At 38.6% G+C, this 16,570-nt stretch overlaps 1 protein-coding gene across 1 annotated transcript in view; it reads left to right on the plus strand.

Moving 5' to 3' along the window:
• The window catches only part of LOC109835241 (ruvB-like 2), a 36,221-nt gene extending 25,884 nt beyond the window's left edge, over positions 1-10,337 (plus strand). Inside the window, exons 6-9 of the mRNA XM_020403226.1 lie at positions 508-536; positions 1,359-1,578; positions 4,258-4,570; positions 9,299-10,337. Of these exons, the coding sequence (XP_020258815.1) occupies positions 508-536; positions 1,359-1,578; positions 4,258-4,570; positions 9,299-9,953 (1,217 nt within the window). The 3' untranslated portion in view covers positions 9,954-10,337. The remainder of the gene's footprint in view (positions 1-507; positions 537-1,358; positions 1,579-4,257; positions 4,571-9,298) is intronic.

Raw genomic sequence — 16,570 nt, forward strand, 5'->3', positions numbered from 1 at the left:
TCGAATATATTAAACTATATCTAAGATCCTCTAGTGTAATAAGAGAGATAGTTGATTATCTTTCTTTGTAAACTATAAATTAGAAATCATCTATTACTTAATAGTTAAATTATACTTAACTCATAGGGTCTTGTAGTAAACCTAAAATAACTTTTAAAATCACATTAAAGCCTCCAAGAACTTTCAAAAATCACACTAAACTCCTAATAACTTCCAAAATCACACAAAAAACCCAATAACTTTATAGAAAACCCATAAAGTTGATACTGTTACTTCTGACGTGACACATGTAACTCACGTGATTAAAAAAGAGCAAAATCCCCCTTAAATTATTAAAATCCCCTTGGGCCCTTTTATATTATCAACCATAAAATTAGAAATTACTCATTTTTGTCATTCGTTTTTCTATTGTTTGCTTCAAGGTTGGAGTCCTGAACCTTATTTGTTTTTTTTTCTTTTGCCTAAACTTTCCTTCAAAATAACTTTTTTTAATAATTGTTTTTCTAGTTTATGCAAAAATGCAGAAACTTGTTGAGGTTTACCACAATTCTAAAAGTTACTTATTGTTTAGTATGATTTTGAAAGTTATTGGGTGTTTAGGATGACTTTTGAGAGTTCTTTGGGTTTTTTTTTTTTTTGGGTGGGGTGTTAGTGTGATTTAAAATTTATAGGGTATTTATTGCAAAATGTTAAAAGTTCATGGGGGCCTAGTGTAATTTTCCCTTTAATTAATACATACTACTATTTTATATGCATGATAAAATAGAAAATGAATCCATCATATAAGGTTTCTAATTTAATATTAAAATAGCATATGATACATGATTTTTTTTTAATGTGCTTATGTCGCACTGTTTTGTATCTTTGAGAGTAGTTCTCTACTTTCTCATTGTATCATAACATTATTATACATAAAAGGACGGATAATCCTTCGGTATGTCTGAACTCGAAAACCCGGTACCAATGCTAAACCTCGCCCACACCACCTATTAGCCCAAGGGAAGAAAGCCAGCCCATACAAGTCGGACCAATTACAGGCCCAACTTCAAGCCGAAGGTATTTTACCCTTAGCCCAACTTCCGCTTCCTCCGCCCTCGATAGACCCTGTCAAAACCTCTCTCTCTCTCTCTCTCTCTCCGCAGCCATGGCGGGAATCAAAAACCCTCGAATCACACCTTACACGAATCGAACGCATTCGCGGGCCCACTTCCCAACAGCCGCGCCTGGGCCTAGATCGTCGATGGACCCGCTCGGTCTGGAGGGGTGGGGGCAGCAATCGGCCCCGCCAAGGAGCGCCTCATGCTCAACCTCGTCAAGGAGGAAAGATCGCGGGGGCCGGGCGTGCGTACTGCGCGTAGCCCGGACCGGAAACGCGATTGCGATGGCGGCTGGCCAAGTCGCTAGGACAGGAGACGCCGGTCAGCGAAGTGTCGGCGTCGGAGCTGTTTTCGCTCGAGATGTCGAAGACGGAGGCGTTGATGCAGGCTTTTAGGAGGGCGATTGGGGTGAGGATTAAGGAGGAGGGGGAGATTATTGAGGGGGAGGTTGTTGAGATCTCCATTGATCGCCCTGCTGCAGGTTTGAGAATTGACCTTTTTTCCTTTTGGTAGTATAGAGTTTGAAATTGAATCTAGGCCAGTCTCGATGATGCATTTTAATTGGGTAGTATGCTTTTACTAATTTCAGTGAGTATTTTGGTTAACAATCAACGAGGAAGAAACTCTAAAGATAGTGCGTAGTGTTTTTGCTTATTCTTTGGTCAATTGATCAGCCAGCTTGCAGGATGGGGTATTAAGTTTTATGTTCGTAACTCTGTTTTTTGGCATTGCGGTTTGCTGGGGTTTAAAATTTAGTAAATTTTGGGCTGTACAAGTTTAAAATTGTGAGAAAGGTTTGAAATTTAGGTCATCTGGCTATATTTCAATTGTGAGAGAAGAAGAAACTGCCTCTAGATTTTAACTGTTGAATGTCTTTGTTTTAAAAAAAATCCATGGTAAAAAAAAACTTTAAAGATAACTTCTGAACATGTAAGTTCATTTTTTTTTGTTAATAGATGGAAGTCGGTAAGCATTAGTGCTAATATGCGTAAACTCTGGCCAGAGTTAAATAAATTGTATCATTTTCTTAACATTGAGTTTGAAACTGTGAGAAAGGTTCAAATTTAGGTCAATATATGAATAGACTGAAACTGAAACTGAGATATTAGCTGATTCAGTGAAAATTTTTTTGGTAATAAACCATGGCACAATATGCTCATTAATCTTTGCTAATTGTGTAGCATTCATAGTAGTGTAGTGATGGTAGGAAATTTAGTGCTAATAAAATTCTGCCCAGAGTTAAGTAAATTGCATCTAACATTGTGGCTAAGAAGTGAATGCAAATTCAGCTATACCAACATTTACGGAAGGGAAAAAGAACTAGAAAACAGATGTAACTATAATTTTTTATTGTACTTGTTCTTTATCATATAAATGCTTGAGAACATTTCAACTAATATGAACTTGAATGTTTGAATAGGTGGTTGTTTCATTTTTGCGGTGTTTGGCTAATGGTGAGTCTTTTCTTGTGTTGAGTTACACGGCTACGGGTTTGGGGTACGAATATGGTTATGGGACACGACAGATTCATAGAAGGTAGGGTATGGGGATACTACTACACATACGTTTATATATAACAATTATCTACAATAAATCAATATTTTCTTCTTCTTTTTCACATGTTATGAAATAAAATACCTACAAACTTTCTATGTTTCTTTTATTATCTATGGATATGTAATTTTTTTTAAAATTCATATCCGAAAAACCTTTATAATCATAGTATCTCCCAAGTGCACACAATTCATGCATGTTTTAGTCCTTATGTACTTAAAAAAATATTCGAGCATGACAATGAATGTTGATAAAATTAAGAAGGTTTTAAAAAATTTGAAAACATTAAAAATATAATTAGGTGTAACAATAAAAAATATGAAAGCTTACATATATTTATATATTGTATTCACTTACTTTTGATATTTTTTTTATAATACCGTATCATATCATGTCACATAATCTACTTCCATGAGTATGCTTGGTACCAAGCACAAATTTTTTGCATAAAATACCCATGCTATGTGAATGTGGATATGCTTGGTACCAAGCATAAAGTATCCGTTTTGGTGTCCTATTCCCATCCACTAATTCCAATTCCCAACAACTCCCCAACCTATGTGAATGTGGGCCCCGATTTCAATGAGTGGAGGGGCATATGCCACCTTACTACCAAGCACAAAAACTTGTGCTTGATACCAAGCATACCCATTTCTCTCACTCTCTCTCTCTCTTTCTATAACATCCATTTTTGTAACTTGTTGATAATGATGGGGTTCGTTTTAGTCTTAAGAACTATGATTTAAAAGGGTTGTTTACATATATAGCCGAGAACTATGATTATATCCTATGTGTTTCAGCCGTGTTTTCGTATCTTGCTCTTTACAAATTTGTCGTGTTCCGTACCCACACCCGGACATGTACCTGTGCAAATTAGCTTGCAAATAAAGGGATTTGAATGAAGGAGAAAAAGTACGTCTTTATTTCAATTTCTCTCCCAACCTCACATTACACAGGCGGATGTGATGGCTTCTTACAATTTGCAAATGTGAGATGTGATCTTTTTCCGAATTTAGTTAGGGGAGTTAAAAATAATTAGTTACGGTAATTAAAAAAAAGGCTCAGTTATCTATCAAAAGAAATAGCTAATGTTTTTTGGAATTTGTGGAACGTGGGTTCTTTTCAAGATTATTATTATTTTTCAATTTTTTTTTCATTTTCCTAATTTGACCCTAAGATGAAGTAGAAATGAATTAAAATTTTGAGTGTAGTTTTTGGGATTTTGAAAAATTGACCCACATGACCAAAATGGGGCTTTTCTTAAATAAGAGCAATAGATAGTTTTGATTCTTTTGAACCGGGTAAGGGCTAAAACAAACACATCTTGTGCCCAACGAATTTCAAAGATTGCCTGTGAAGTGTAGGATGTGTGTCGAAAAAGTATACGTCGAATATTTTAGACTAAATAAAACAGGTAATATGTAAATGAGTACTCATTTGAATAAGGATATGTTAACATCCAATGAGTGTCCATTAAAATTACGGTGTTGGGTATGGCTACGACTCCAAATAGAAGTACCCATGCTACGTAGGTCTTTTGCTATGACTATATTGTGCATAAAGTTTTGAATAGTCATTTTGGTGATTTTCATTTTATTATCATCAGGAGGAGACTCTAAGTCAGCTTCCAAAACGGGGAAGTTGACTATGAAGACAACAGATATGGAGACGGTGTATGAATTAGGGGGCAAGATGATAGAGGCATTGAACAAGGAGAAAGTGCAGAGTGGGGATGTGATTGCATTGGATAAGTCATCCGGAAAGGTGACAAAGCTTGGGAGGTCAATTGGCAGGTCAAGGGATTATGATGCCATGGGTCCACAAACAAAGTTTATTAGGTGTCCTGAGGGGGAGTTGCAGAAAAGGAAGGAGATTGTCCATTGTGTGACGCTTCATGAGATTGATGTTATCAATAGCAGGTTTGGTTGCTTTGACTCTTATTTTTAATGTTTGACGGTAAACCTTTCCTCATGAGTAAATATACGGTATCTCAAAATTGATTTGAATTTTTCAAAATGATTTGTTGCATCAGCACATGTTCTGATTTTGGTACATTTGCCTGGTTTCTTTTGTTAAAGCATTTAATGTGAGTTACATAGTATGTAATGTCTACATTGCTAGGCAAACCTGCTTTTGTTTGTAGAGAACACGTATGTATACTTTCTCCTTTGTTGTATACTTTCTCCTTTGTGCATAGGGGGTGTTTATGAACTCGAGATATATTTCCATCAAATGTTGAGGCATTAAGATAGGGTTAGCAGGCGATGTCGAATCAAGTGTTTGAAAATTCTTAAGAGAGCTAAATTTCTTACAACCCTCTTGCATATATAAGTGAATGTTATGTTGAAGGCCGTTCATGCTACATGAGAAATTCTTGTAGTGTGCTTAGTTTTTGAAGGAGCACACAGATCATGTAAGTTTCTTTCTTTCGTTCTTTTCTATGTTAATGGGTAAGCGAGCTGGTGATGGTTAGTGATTGGGGACATTGTGTGGGGTTGGGTATGGATGCTGGTTTGGGTGTGTGTTAGGCTGTGTGGTCCATGGTTGTGGTTTGTATTAGCATTTCTCCTTCCATATATAATGCAGAGCTAAGTTAGAGCTCAAAATGCAATTTTGAGAAATATCTCAACCATACTCTCTCCATTTCTTTCTCTAAAATTTACATACCAAAGTTCAATCTTTGTTCTTCAAGTTGGTATTCTTAACCACCGAATATAGGTCTGAAGTATTGTTGCAAGTTTGGGATTTGGCCCATCATGCACTCTCACCACTAGGAGATAGATTGTTCTGGTTAACCTGCACGATGTCAGGTATCTTATTGTTCTGGGAAAATGCTCTTGCGCAATTGGTACCCTGGCTAGTTTTTTAATTCCCGTAGACCGCTATCCATTCGTCATTCTGTTAAATTATTCATGTGCATAACATTTGCTAACAATTCCTACAGGTAAATCTTTTATGAAGTTCAATTGTCTCAATTTACATTTATTTGTTTGAGTAATTCCTGGACTTGATACTTCTAAACACACTTTTTAAACTATATTATTTTAATCATATTCATGTTCGACTTATCAATCAATATTCCCTTTTAAGGACTAGTATTAAGACATTTAATCAACATAAGTTGCTACGTGTGATCCATTATAAAGTAGTCCTCAAGGATCATAGATATAGCGTGTTATACTACAATGAAATATTGGAAAATGTTCCATTCCTCCACTTGGGAGCATGATATATCATATTGAAATATTGAAACTAAGAAACTAGATACACTAAAATTTCTCGTAATTAGGTTGACATAACAGAAGATTGGTGGGGTGGACTCAGACAGCTAACCGCAATTTATAATAATTTTTCCCCTTTTCCATTCAGTACATTGTTGTAGTTGTATTGTTTCCAAATAAAAGGATTCTTCAAGGTTTCTTCCTCTTATTTAGGTAACCTGTTACTGCCTTAGTTTCTTTCCAGGTAATGTTTCAATCGACCTATACATAGTACAATGTTCTTTCTTCTGGAAGTTGTAAGCAAAAGAGACCTTGTTTACTTGTGGTTGGTTGATCATTGCTAAAAAGATTTAAGTTTCTGCAGCTTTTGGTGCATTCATTTACTTCTTTTTTTTCCAGTTCTTTCTTTTCATTTAATTATTTGTGTTTCAAGATTATATCACAAATTCCCTGGGACTAACTTCTATTCACACTCGTGCTAGTCAATGAAGCATCTTTTGATTGGGTATTTGAAGACATTGGCTCAAAAATGCTTTTCAGATGTTATATACTCTAAATATGTAATCATTCAACTACTATTCTCATGTGCTATTCATTCATTATCTTAGGTTATGGACAACATTGCACTTGCCAGTTTTAGGGACATACTGATTTTGGTTTTTGTTTCCGCATTCATCTTGCTCAAGTTCTCAGTATGGACATTTTCTGAATGCTTATATTTGCCTAAAGGCGAGGAAAGGCTATCTTGGCTTGTGTTTTTTTACGCTTAAATGGGTTTTTTAAGAGATGTTTTGGAACTTAACCTCTGGTCATATTATGCAAAAACAACCAATGTCATGATTTACCACCGAGTCATCCTATTCCTGCAGGCTACAAGTAGGCAGGTCAATTATAAAGTTGATCCAGCTAGCCATGTGCATTTTTCTGACCAGCCATCTTTAACAAATTTGTCAAGTAATTAGATGCATGCTTGACCTTCCTACATGCAGTTACTTTAACTTGACTTAGGTAATTCATTTTTGCAATGGTTGACAAAATAAGTTTACACATCTGACATAAAATGTTCACTTAAGAATAAATAAAGCTTTAAGCACACAAACACAAGGCATAAACTTGAAATGAACTAGCATTAATTAAGATTTATACTCAAGGTTCAGAGATGATAACATATGCATTGTTTCCTGAAATTGATAGATGTTACCAAAAAACAAATTTTATATATGTACAGTACTGCATTTACCCTAGAAATAAAGTAAATTTGAAAAACCTCAATGAACGAAACAGGAAAATCAGATTGCATATGCTTACCTTGTTGACCACTTTTTCCAAATTAAGGAAGCAGACCTGACGAATATTCATTAAGATGTGATGTCAGATGCATTTCAGACATAACTAGGTTGGTTAAGAGACTCTAGGAAATGGGTGCTTTAAGATTGGAGTTATCAGAGGACCATCTCAAATAAAATCCACAGTGAGTGTTCAAATCCATGTGAAAATTATGGAAAACTTGAAGGAAGTGAATCTTGCAGTCTTATATATTGGATGAGCTATGCAGTTCCATGATGTCAGAGACGCGCTTTTCCCCATAATAATTTAACAGTTCGGGTGTTGAGATGGCTAAAATGGGCTCTGCAATTATATCTTTGGTATCCATGCACTGTACTTTGCATCACCATGCAGATGAGACTTGTTGTAGCTATCATCCAATGCTGGAGCTCCGTTCCTGTATGTTAGGGTGTTACTTGTTCAGGATTCTTAATTTTCTACTACTGTTCTTGGCATCTATTGAGGTGATCGATGAAATGCTGCACACTAAAGCTAAGAATGGATTCAAGCGATCAGTCAATCAATCCCGAAATTATGAAGTGCCAGTTGATTGAATTTGATGTTAGGTAGAAGCGCTGGATCAAAGAAAGCTTCGACTGCTTAGCTTCTTTTTGTGCTGCTAAATAGATCTATTTTTATATACTTGGAGTAACTCAGTAGAAGATTGGGGTTCTTAAATGAGCAAAAATTTGGGTGATTTATAATAAGCTGAGTTGAATGGACTAACTTAAAACAAACTAAAATGACCCTATTGAAAAAAAATTGAGCCTCGAGATGTCGGTGATGTTTCCTTGGCTAAGTCGAACACATTCCAAATCCAAGCTAGATGGATGTCCAAGAGGACAGAAGCCATGCAAGATGCTGTTGCAGATATTATCATAGAAACTCATCTAGCTGATTAGTTTTCTTGTTTCAAGATCCAGGTGTACTGTGTGTGAAAGAAAGAACTAAGGATCACATACAAATTAACTGTGAAGCAAGGAGTATGATAGTCACCTTTTTGTTAAATTTTATGTTAACATTTCATAAACGTTATGGCTTGTAATCATAGTGTTCCTACTGTGAAATGTTACACAAGCAAATTTACACATACACACCTTCACATGAATAAACATGCTCACTCTGACAAACATGTATGTACACATCCACTAATGTATTGCATATGTGCATGTGCATGCATGCATGTTTCATTCATATGTACCTAAAACTTGAATGTGCAAGGGCAATGGTTCTCGAATGTTTCTGTCGCTTTTGGGGGTTAAAAACTTGAACATGCAAGCAATGGTTCTGGCTTCTTGGCCTAAGTTGCAGACCTACAAAGTAAATAGAGCTTATCTGAAGTGATAGGTCTCTGAACCACAACTTTATGTACATACCACCATTTCTGACCTGTGAGCATTATGTACACTGAACATATCTCATTAATTAACCAAATGCTAATTTTCTCTCTCATATTATGTGCTCTTTAAGTTAAATGCCTTGCCCACTGATATTTTGGTTATTTGATGCACTGGATGTGCATATTCAAACGAATTATGTTTTGAATAAATTTGTAAAGATCATGCAGATTGCCAGAGTAGTGTACCTCTTTGTGTGGTTTCCAGTACTTGCTCATTTTAAGAATTTCTAATAGAATTCCTATAATTGGTTATCCAACTTGAAAGTTATCCATATTGGGACAAAAAATGTGGTTCTTAGACAGGTGACTGTGGGAGAAGAAACAGCACATGGAATTTAAAATTTTAGTTTAATTAGATGAACTCTATGCAGCAAATTGATACCGCCTTGTACTCCTGAGGCTAATGGTTCAAAATTTCCAGGGATTACTTAAACCATGGTTTTAGTTGGTTCCTAACCGTGCACGCATGAGTTTCTATCCCAGCATCTATGCCATTGCTGTTTGCCTGCAAGGGAATCATTGTTTTCCTCTTATAGTTGTATTAATTATTGTTTCTTGGCTACTATTGGTTTCTTGGAATGATAACATGTCTTGAAGAAAATGACAGATCTGAGTACTTTTCCTTAGATTAACTTTCTTGGTCTTTCATTTTCCAGTTTTATTTTGATATGTTGTGATTTTGTGGATCTTCCAATGAACAGGACTCAGGGCTTTCTAGCCCTCTTTACGGGAGACACTGGCGAAATTCGTTCTGAAGTGAGAGAACAGATCGATACAAAGGTAGCAGAGTGGAGAGAGGAAGGAAAAGCTGAAATCATCCCTGGCGTTCTCTTCATTGATGAGGTCCATATGCTCGACATTGAATGCTTCTCCTTCCTCAACCGTGCATTGGAGAATGAAATGGCCCCTATTCTCGTCATTGCAACGAATCGAGGAATCACGACCATCCGTGGCACAAACTACAGGTCTCCACACGGAATTCCCGCTGATTTTCTTGATCGTCTCCTTATCATATCCACACATCCATACACTGAAGAGGAAATACGAAAGATCCTCGATATCAGATGTGATGAAGAAGATGTCAATATGTCTGAAGAGGCGAAATTGCTGTTGACGAAGATTGGAGTTGAGACGTCGTTGAGGTATGCGATTCATTTGATTACTGCTGCTGCTCTTGCTTGCCAGAAGAGGAAGGGGAAGGTGGTGGAGATGGAGGACATAAGCAGGGTTTATCAGTTGTTTCTTGACGTGAAGAGGTCAACTCAGTATCTGATGGAGTATCAGAACCAGTACATGTTCAATGAAGTGTCTGGGGACATGTTAGATGATGGAGATGAAACAACAACGCTGGCCTGATATGTAGAATATCTTACAAGGAGGAAGCAAATGGCAATTTGTAACACATCACAAATCTTGTTGCGCATACCACTAATGAGTCACTGTAACTTTACTGATAGTGATTGCTGCACTGATATTAACAATGGTGATATGTTAGATGCTACCCCCTCTTTTCTCGTTTGACAATGTTATTTAGCTCTAGCACATCTTTTCCCTTCAGAACAAACTTGTATTATTTTCTTGTAAAAGTGTAGTTGGGGTTACCGTCAACATTTTGGGCTAGTGTTGACGTAGCTACTTCATTTTATCAGTGTTAATCTAAGTTATAACAAGATATTGTGTGCGGAGAACTACTTAATGTTTACTGTTTGTTCTCCCTCTGGGGAAAATGTTACTTGTTCATGTATGTGATTCAAATTTGATACAGCTAATTTAGTACAGAGCAGGACAACCGGTTATTTTCATTATCCAAAGCACTTTCGAGATGCCTGCGCAATAATTGCTCCCTAATAATAATTAACTGTTTTCAGTATTATTACCATGGTTCTTCTGTTTTCTTATCAATCGAATTTTAGCCTTTTTTCTAGAATAAGAAACTTTAGGATGATTGGTCTGGGAAAATGTTAATTGTTCATGTATGCGATCCTATTTTGAAATAGCTAATTTAGTACAGAGCAGGACGACCGGTTATTTTCATTATCCAAAGTACTTGCGAGAAGCCTGCACAATAATTACACCCTATTTATAATTAAACTGTTTCAGTATTATTACCATGGTTCGTCTGTTTTCTTATCAATCGAATTTTAGCTTTTTTCTAGAATAAGAAACTTTAGGATGATTGGTCGCACAACCTAATAAGAAACAAAAAATCTTCCATGAGCACTATACTACATTATTAGTAGGAAGGTGTGTAGCACAAGACAAATTATTTAATTCCACTATCTCCTTAATTATAAGTGGTTTGTGTTGATATCAGATATTTAATAGGGGAGTTTAGTGTGGATTATGGAGAGTTTCGGGTTTCTCAATTTTCTTTAATGGTTAATTATTGAGTAGAGGATTTGATCCTGCACACAAACAATATGTAAGAGGATCAGAATTGGGTTTTCCGGGGCGCCTCCGACATTCAAGTCGGTATCGATCTTAAGTGGAGGAGATAAAGTATGATTGATATGTATTATATTGCAAAAGATTGTGTACCTTCATGCAGTAGGCAATGTAACTATTTATAACAGATCCAGAAGGGCAGTTGTGTGACTTCAGCCGAGTCCAAGCAGTCAGCTTATTCGGCTGATATTTTACAGGTATCGGCTGTGGTGGTATGAGTCACCTTTGTGATTAATGCGACGGTGACAGGGAGATATTTTACAGGTATCGGCTGTGGTGGTATGAGTCACCTTTGTGATTAATGCGACGGTGACAGGGAGAGTAAGGTGTTGACAAAGTCAGATGAGTCATCAAGACCTTTAGTGGGGATGTAATGATAACTCCGACCGTGCATTTAATGTGATGGTGATTGGCTGTCAGCGAGGAGTTCGAGAATAACCGCCTTTCATCTTGGCTTTGCAAGAGGGCCAAGAAAAGACGCCTTGTTTATTAGTCCACTTTGGATTGAGAGCTTTATGACTCGATCTTACAAAATAAAATAGTACAAAGTTGGCCTTAACAATAGGGTCATAGTGAGAATGCCTTTCGACTCGGCCCCTCTCGAAAAAGGGTCGAGTGATGCGTTATTTGACTCGTCCTTCACAGGGTCGAGTCGATTTGGTGTATAGTTAATTCAAAACATGCGTCGTCTCCTGGAGCGTGATTAACACAACCATTTCTATGATACAACACTGGCACCTTTCGCTCGAACTCAAGTAGTCGAGTCCAAGTGAAATTAAACCGTTGCCTATTAGGATTTCGAGGCGTATTTATGAGGGGTCATTGATGGGTCGCTATTGACATGACATTCTAACATCAGAAGGGATCGTGCACTGGCGTTGCTTTGGTTTCTGAGTGGGGATTGCGTGATGTTTAAATAGAGTGGCACTTCAGTTATTGAGTGGTCATTCTCCAATTCCGAAATCCTTTCTAGCCATCCATCAATGGTCGAGTCCAACTGTTATGATCTCACTACGTGTCCGAGTCTTTGTCTATATGTACACTTGCTCTTCTAAGGGGTTAGTTTTACTTTCTTTCAAAGTCCTAGTTCTTTGCAATCTAAACGATTATTGTTCATCTTCATCATTTTCTTCGACGATCTTCTTATACTAGAAATGGCATCTTCTGCTCCGATCGTCGCTGTTCGGAATGAGATTCAGATTAATCTACTTCGGAAATTTCACTCCAAGGTGCATTCGATGATGATGGATGCTTATTATGATCGGTTTGACAATCATAGTGCTTTACACTGTCGGCAACGGAGAAGACAGGCTATGTACAATCATAGCAGCATCATCGTTTCAGTGTATATCAAACACTTAAGAGTATGGTTTGCGCCTTTCGCTCTACCCTTTTCTCTATTGTATGTTCGAAGCTTTGGGGATCTCTGATATGGGTGTATCTTCTCTTTGGAATTTGTGATCCTCATGGGAGCTTGAGGATAGATGATTCTCATGGTAACTTGAGAATAGAGGGGTAAAACAACACAGTGGAATGCAGGTTGAAGCATGGAACGAGACGACGAATCGAAGAATCGAAGCATCCAATTTTCAGCCCGTGAGTCGACTCATACATGTACATGAGTCGACTCATCAGGTTGAGTCGACTCATGCCTGTCATGAGTCGACTCACGAAACCCAGCCGTTTTGTCAAAAGTTTCTTACTAGTCGACTCACCTCATCATGAGTCGACTCACTTGGCATGAGTCGACTCATGCACGTTTATGAGTCGACTCATCGACGGTTTCCTGGTTCGTTTGGGTTTCTGTTTGCACGAATTCCTATAGGGTTTGGTCTTAGTTATTTACCGCTTTGCCATCCACGTTGTTACACCTATATAAAGGATTGTTTTAGGGTTTTTAAAAAAAGAATAAAAGCAATCAAGAGAGATTAGATTGTATTTAAGAATTGAGAAAGATTATTCATCAATTCTAGTGAGATTGTGAGAGATTATAAACTATTTTATTCTCATAATCTAGAGAAGGTATTTTCCTTCGCCACCATTGAATTGTTCTTGTGTTCTTGTTATTTTCTTCTCAGCCCATCTTTGATAATTCCACGATCAAAGATGCTCACACGGTGACTCGTATCAAGTTGGTATCAGAATGATCAGATCCTATGAAGGGGGCATCCTGTGTATGGTACTAACTCGATCGCAATACAAGAAGCTAGGCAAGATCCTTATTTCATTGGAAGAAGTCCAGAAATTAAGAAAGAAGATGATGACTGAAGGAGATAGTTTAGCGAGGCTAGATGCATTGGAGAAACAGATGGAGACAATGAGTTCGACTCTCACACAGCTCGTCAATATCTTCTAAGAAAAGAACAAAAAAGAGGAATCTTCTTCGAAAGGCAAGAAGAAACTTATGGAGTCCGATGGAGAAGGCAAGGAATCTGATTCTGATAGGGAGGCCGAGATTGTCAAAACTGTTTCGTATCAAGGGGGTAAGGGTTCTTACCAGAATTTGAAGATAGACTTCAAGGTAGAGATTCCTGTTTATGATGGGAGTGTCAACGTCGAGAGGCTTGATGATTGGATCGAGCAGATGGAGACGTATTTTACCCTCTACGGATATTCATCCAAGGAGAAGCTTGTGTTCGCGACCTTGAAGCTTTCGGGGCATGCATTGACATGGTGAAAATCCTATTACAAGCAGGGACAAATGGCGGTGTCGTGGAACAAATTCAAAGAGCTACTGAGGAAGTAGTTCTACCCAGTAGGGTTCCTTGAGGAGCGTTAGTATAAGTGGTACGAATTACGCCAAAGGTTCAACCAGATCGTTCAAGAATATATGAGAGAGTTCCAGCAGTAGGTGATGGTTCTCAACATCATGACAGAGGAATATTCCATCTTTGTGAAGTATATGGTGAGTCTGAATGAATATATCCGAAAGGAGATGAAGTTATTCACAGTCGAGTCCATGGTAGGAGCGAGTGTGAACGCCATTGCTATTGAGGGTAGGCAAAAGAAGGGCAACAAAACGAAGGGAGACTCTAAACAGATGGGAGGCAAGTCTAGTAGCTCTCGGTCTAAGGAAGAGAAGAAGAAGGGTGATTCGGGGAAGGCAGGATTGATATACAATCACTGCAAACAGACAGGACACGTAGCTAATCGTTGCTGGGAGAAGTATCCTCATCTGAAGCCAAAAGGATTGAAGAAAAAAAGAGGAGAAGAAGGCATATGTAGTAGCTCAGGGTCCGAAGGAAGTTCCCGGGATAACAGAACCCAATAGCAGTCTCAAGCTTATGGCGGGGAAGCATACCACGACTGAGGATGAAGACCTGAAGGAGCAGCTCTTTGTTTTGAAATTTCAGGTCAAGACCAGCTTGGTTGATGCCATAGTGGATCCAGGGAGCCAGAAGAATTTGATATCTGATGCCTTGGTTCAGAAGCTAGGATTGAAGACGGTTAAACATCCAAAACCCTATCCTTTAGGGTGGATTCAAAAGGAGGCGGAATTGAGTGTGGTCAACCAATGCACTTTCAGATTTGCACTCCATGAGTCGTATATTGACGAGGTCACACATGATGTCATTCCGTTGGATGTTTACCAAGTAATACTGGGCAATCCTTATTTATGGGATAGGTTTGATGTCTACGATAGGCGAGCCCAGAAGTATATGTTCACCAAAGATGACAAGCAATTCATCTTTCATTCGGCATCTCTTCCACAGGAGACGAGTTTGGTGACAATGACTCAGGCGAAGAGGCTTGTGAATACGAATAAGAGGTTTGTATTGTTAGTCATTAGGCCTTATGGGGAGCAGCTGAGTAGGGTGTGCTTGACTACCTTGAGCAAGTTTCAGGAGGGAGATCTTGACAGGTTAAAGGCGAAGTATGTGGACTTGTTTTCGGAGATCATGGGACTACCACCACGACGAGGTGTGGAGCATAAGATTATGTTAACCGGCGAGAGTTCTTTGCCGAATATAGGTCTATACCGTGCATTTGTAGAGGAGCCCAAGGAGATCAAGAGGCAGGTTCAGGGGCTTTTGGAGACAAGAGTGATTGTGCCGAGTTGTTCCCCTTGTAGGTCACCAGTGTTATTGGTGCCCAAAAAGGATAGAGGCTAGTGCATGTGCGTGGATTACCGGGTGTTCAACAAGATAACCATCAAGAATAGATACCCATTACCTCAGATTGATGATCTTATGGACCAGTTGGAAGGAGCGAGGTTTTTCACGAAGCTGGATTTGAAGTCTAGTTACTATCAGGTGAGGATTCGAGAGGATGACACTTGGAAGACTACGTTCAAGACCTAGCAGGGCCTGTTCGAGTGGTTAGTGATTACGTTTGAATTGTACAATGCTCCGGCTACCTTTATGAGACTTATGAATGATTTGTTGCGACCTTTTATAGAGGATTTTGTGATAGTTTACCTCGATGATATCTTGTTGTATAGCAGGACCTGGGAGGAGCATATTGTTCATGTCGAGAAGATGTTTGAAGTGCTGCAGAACGGACAGCTGAAGCTTAACGGAAATAAGTGCAAATTCGAAAAGGACGAGTTGGTGTATCTCGGGTTCATTGTGGGGAAAGGCCAGCGGAAGATAGATCCAGGCAAGGTGGCGGTGATCACGAAGTGGCCGACACCTAGGACAGTGACGGAGGTGAGAAGCTTCATGGGGGCTTTGCCAGTATTTGCACAAGTTCATACGATATTTCTCGACTTATGCGGCACCTTTGCATAGCCTTATGAAGGTGAAGGTTCAGTTTGAGTGGGGGAGGATGCATGAGGAAGCTTTTTAGTTATTAAAGAGGAAGATCTCGGAGGCACCGACATTGGCATTACCGAATTTACAGAGGACCTTCGAGGTAGAGACCGACGCTTCTAGTTATGCTATGAGCACTGTGTTGATTCAGGATGGGAAGCCGGTGGAGTACCATTCAGAAATGTTTACAGGTGCTATTCAGAACTACCCCACCTACGATGAGGAGTTTTATGCACTTTATCGAGCAATCAAGCATTGGCGGGTGTATTTGTTGGGAAAAGAGGTGGTTGTGCACTTAGATCACAAGCCATTGGAATTTTTACATGCCCAGATGAAGCTACAACAGGCACGACACATGAAGTGGATGTCCTATTTGATGGCGTTCAATATCATCATTAGGTACAAGAAGGGGATGACGAACAATTTAGTCAATATGTTATCTCGCCCACCTATGAGAGCTCTCTTGGTGGCGACGCGCATTCAGCCCTTGGTTCCTTAGGAGGATGTAAGCTATCTCGCCCACCCATGAGAGCTCTCTTTTGGCCGAAGATGTTAGAGGATGTCACTAAGTATGTTGAAGGGTGTAAGCTATATTGCATATCGAAGCCTTCTAATAGGAAAAGGGGATTGTATCTACCATTATCGGTACCGTCGAGACCGTGGGAGAGTATTTCTATGGATTTCTTAGGAGGATTGCCGACGACTAAGTGCGGGAATGATTATTTTTTCATTGTGGTGGACCAGTTCAGCAAGATGGTCATCTTGATTCCTTGTAAG

Source organism: Asparagus officinalis, chromosome 3, assembly GCF_001876935.1.
Source record: "Asparagus officinalis chromosome 3, Aspof.V1, whole genome shotgun sequence".
Classification (NCBI taxonomy): domain Eukaryota; kingdom Viridiplantae; phylum Streptophyta; class Magnoliopsida; order Asparagales; family Asparagaceae; genus Asparagus; species Asparagus officinalis.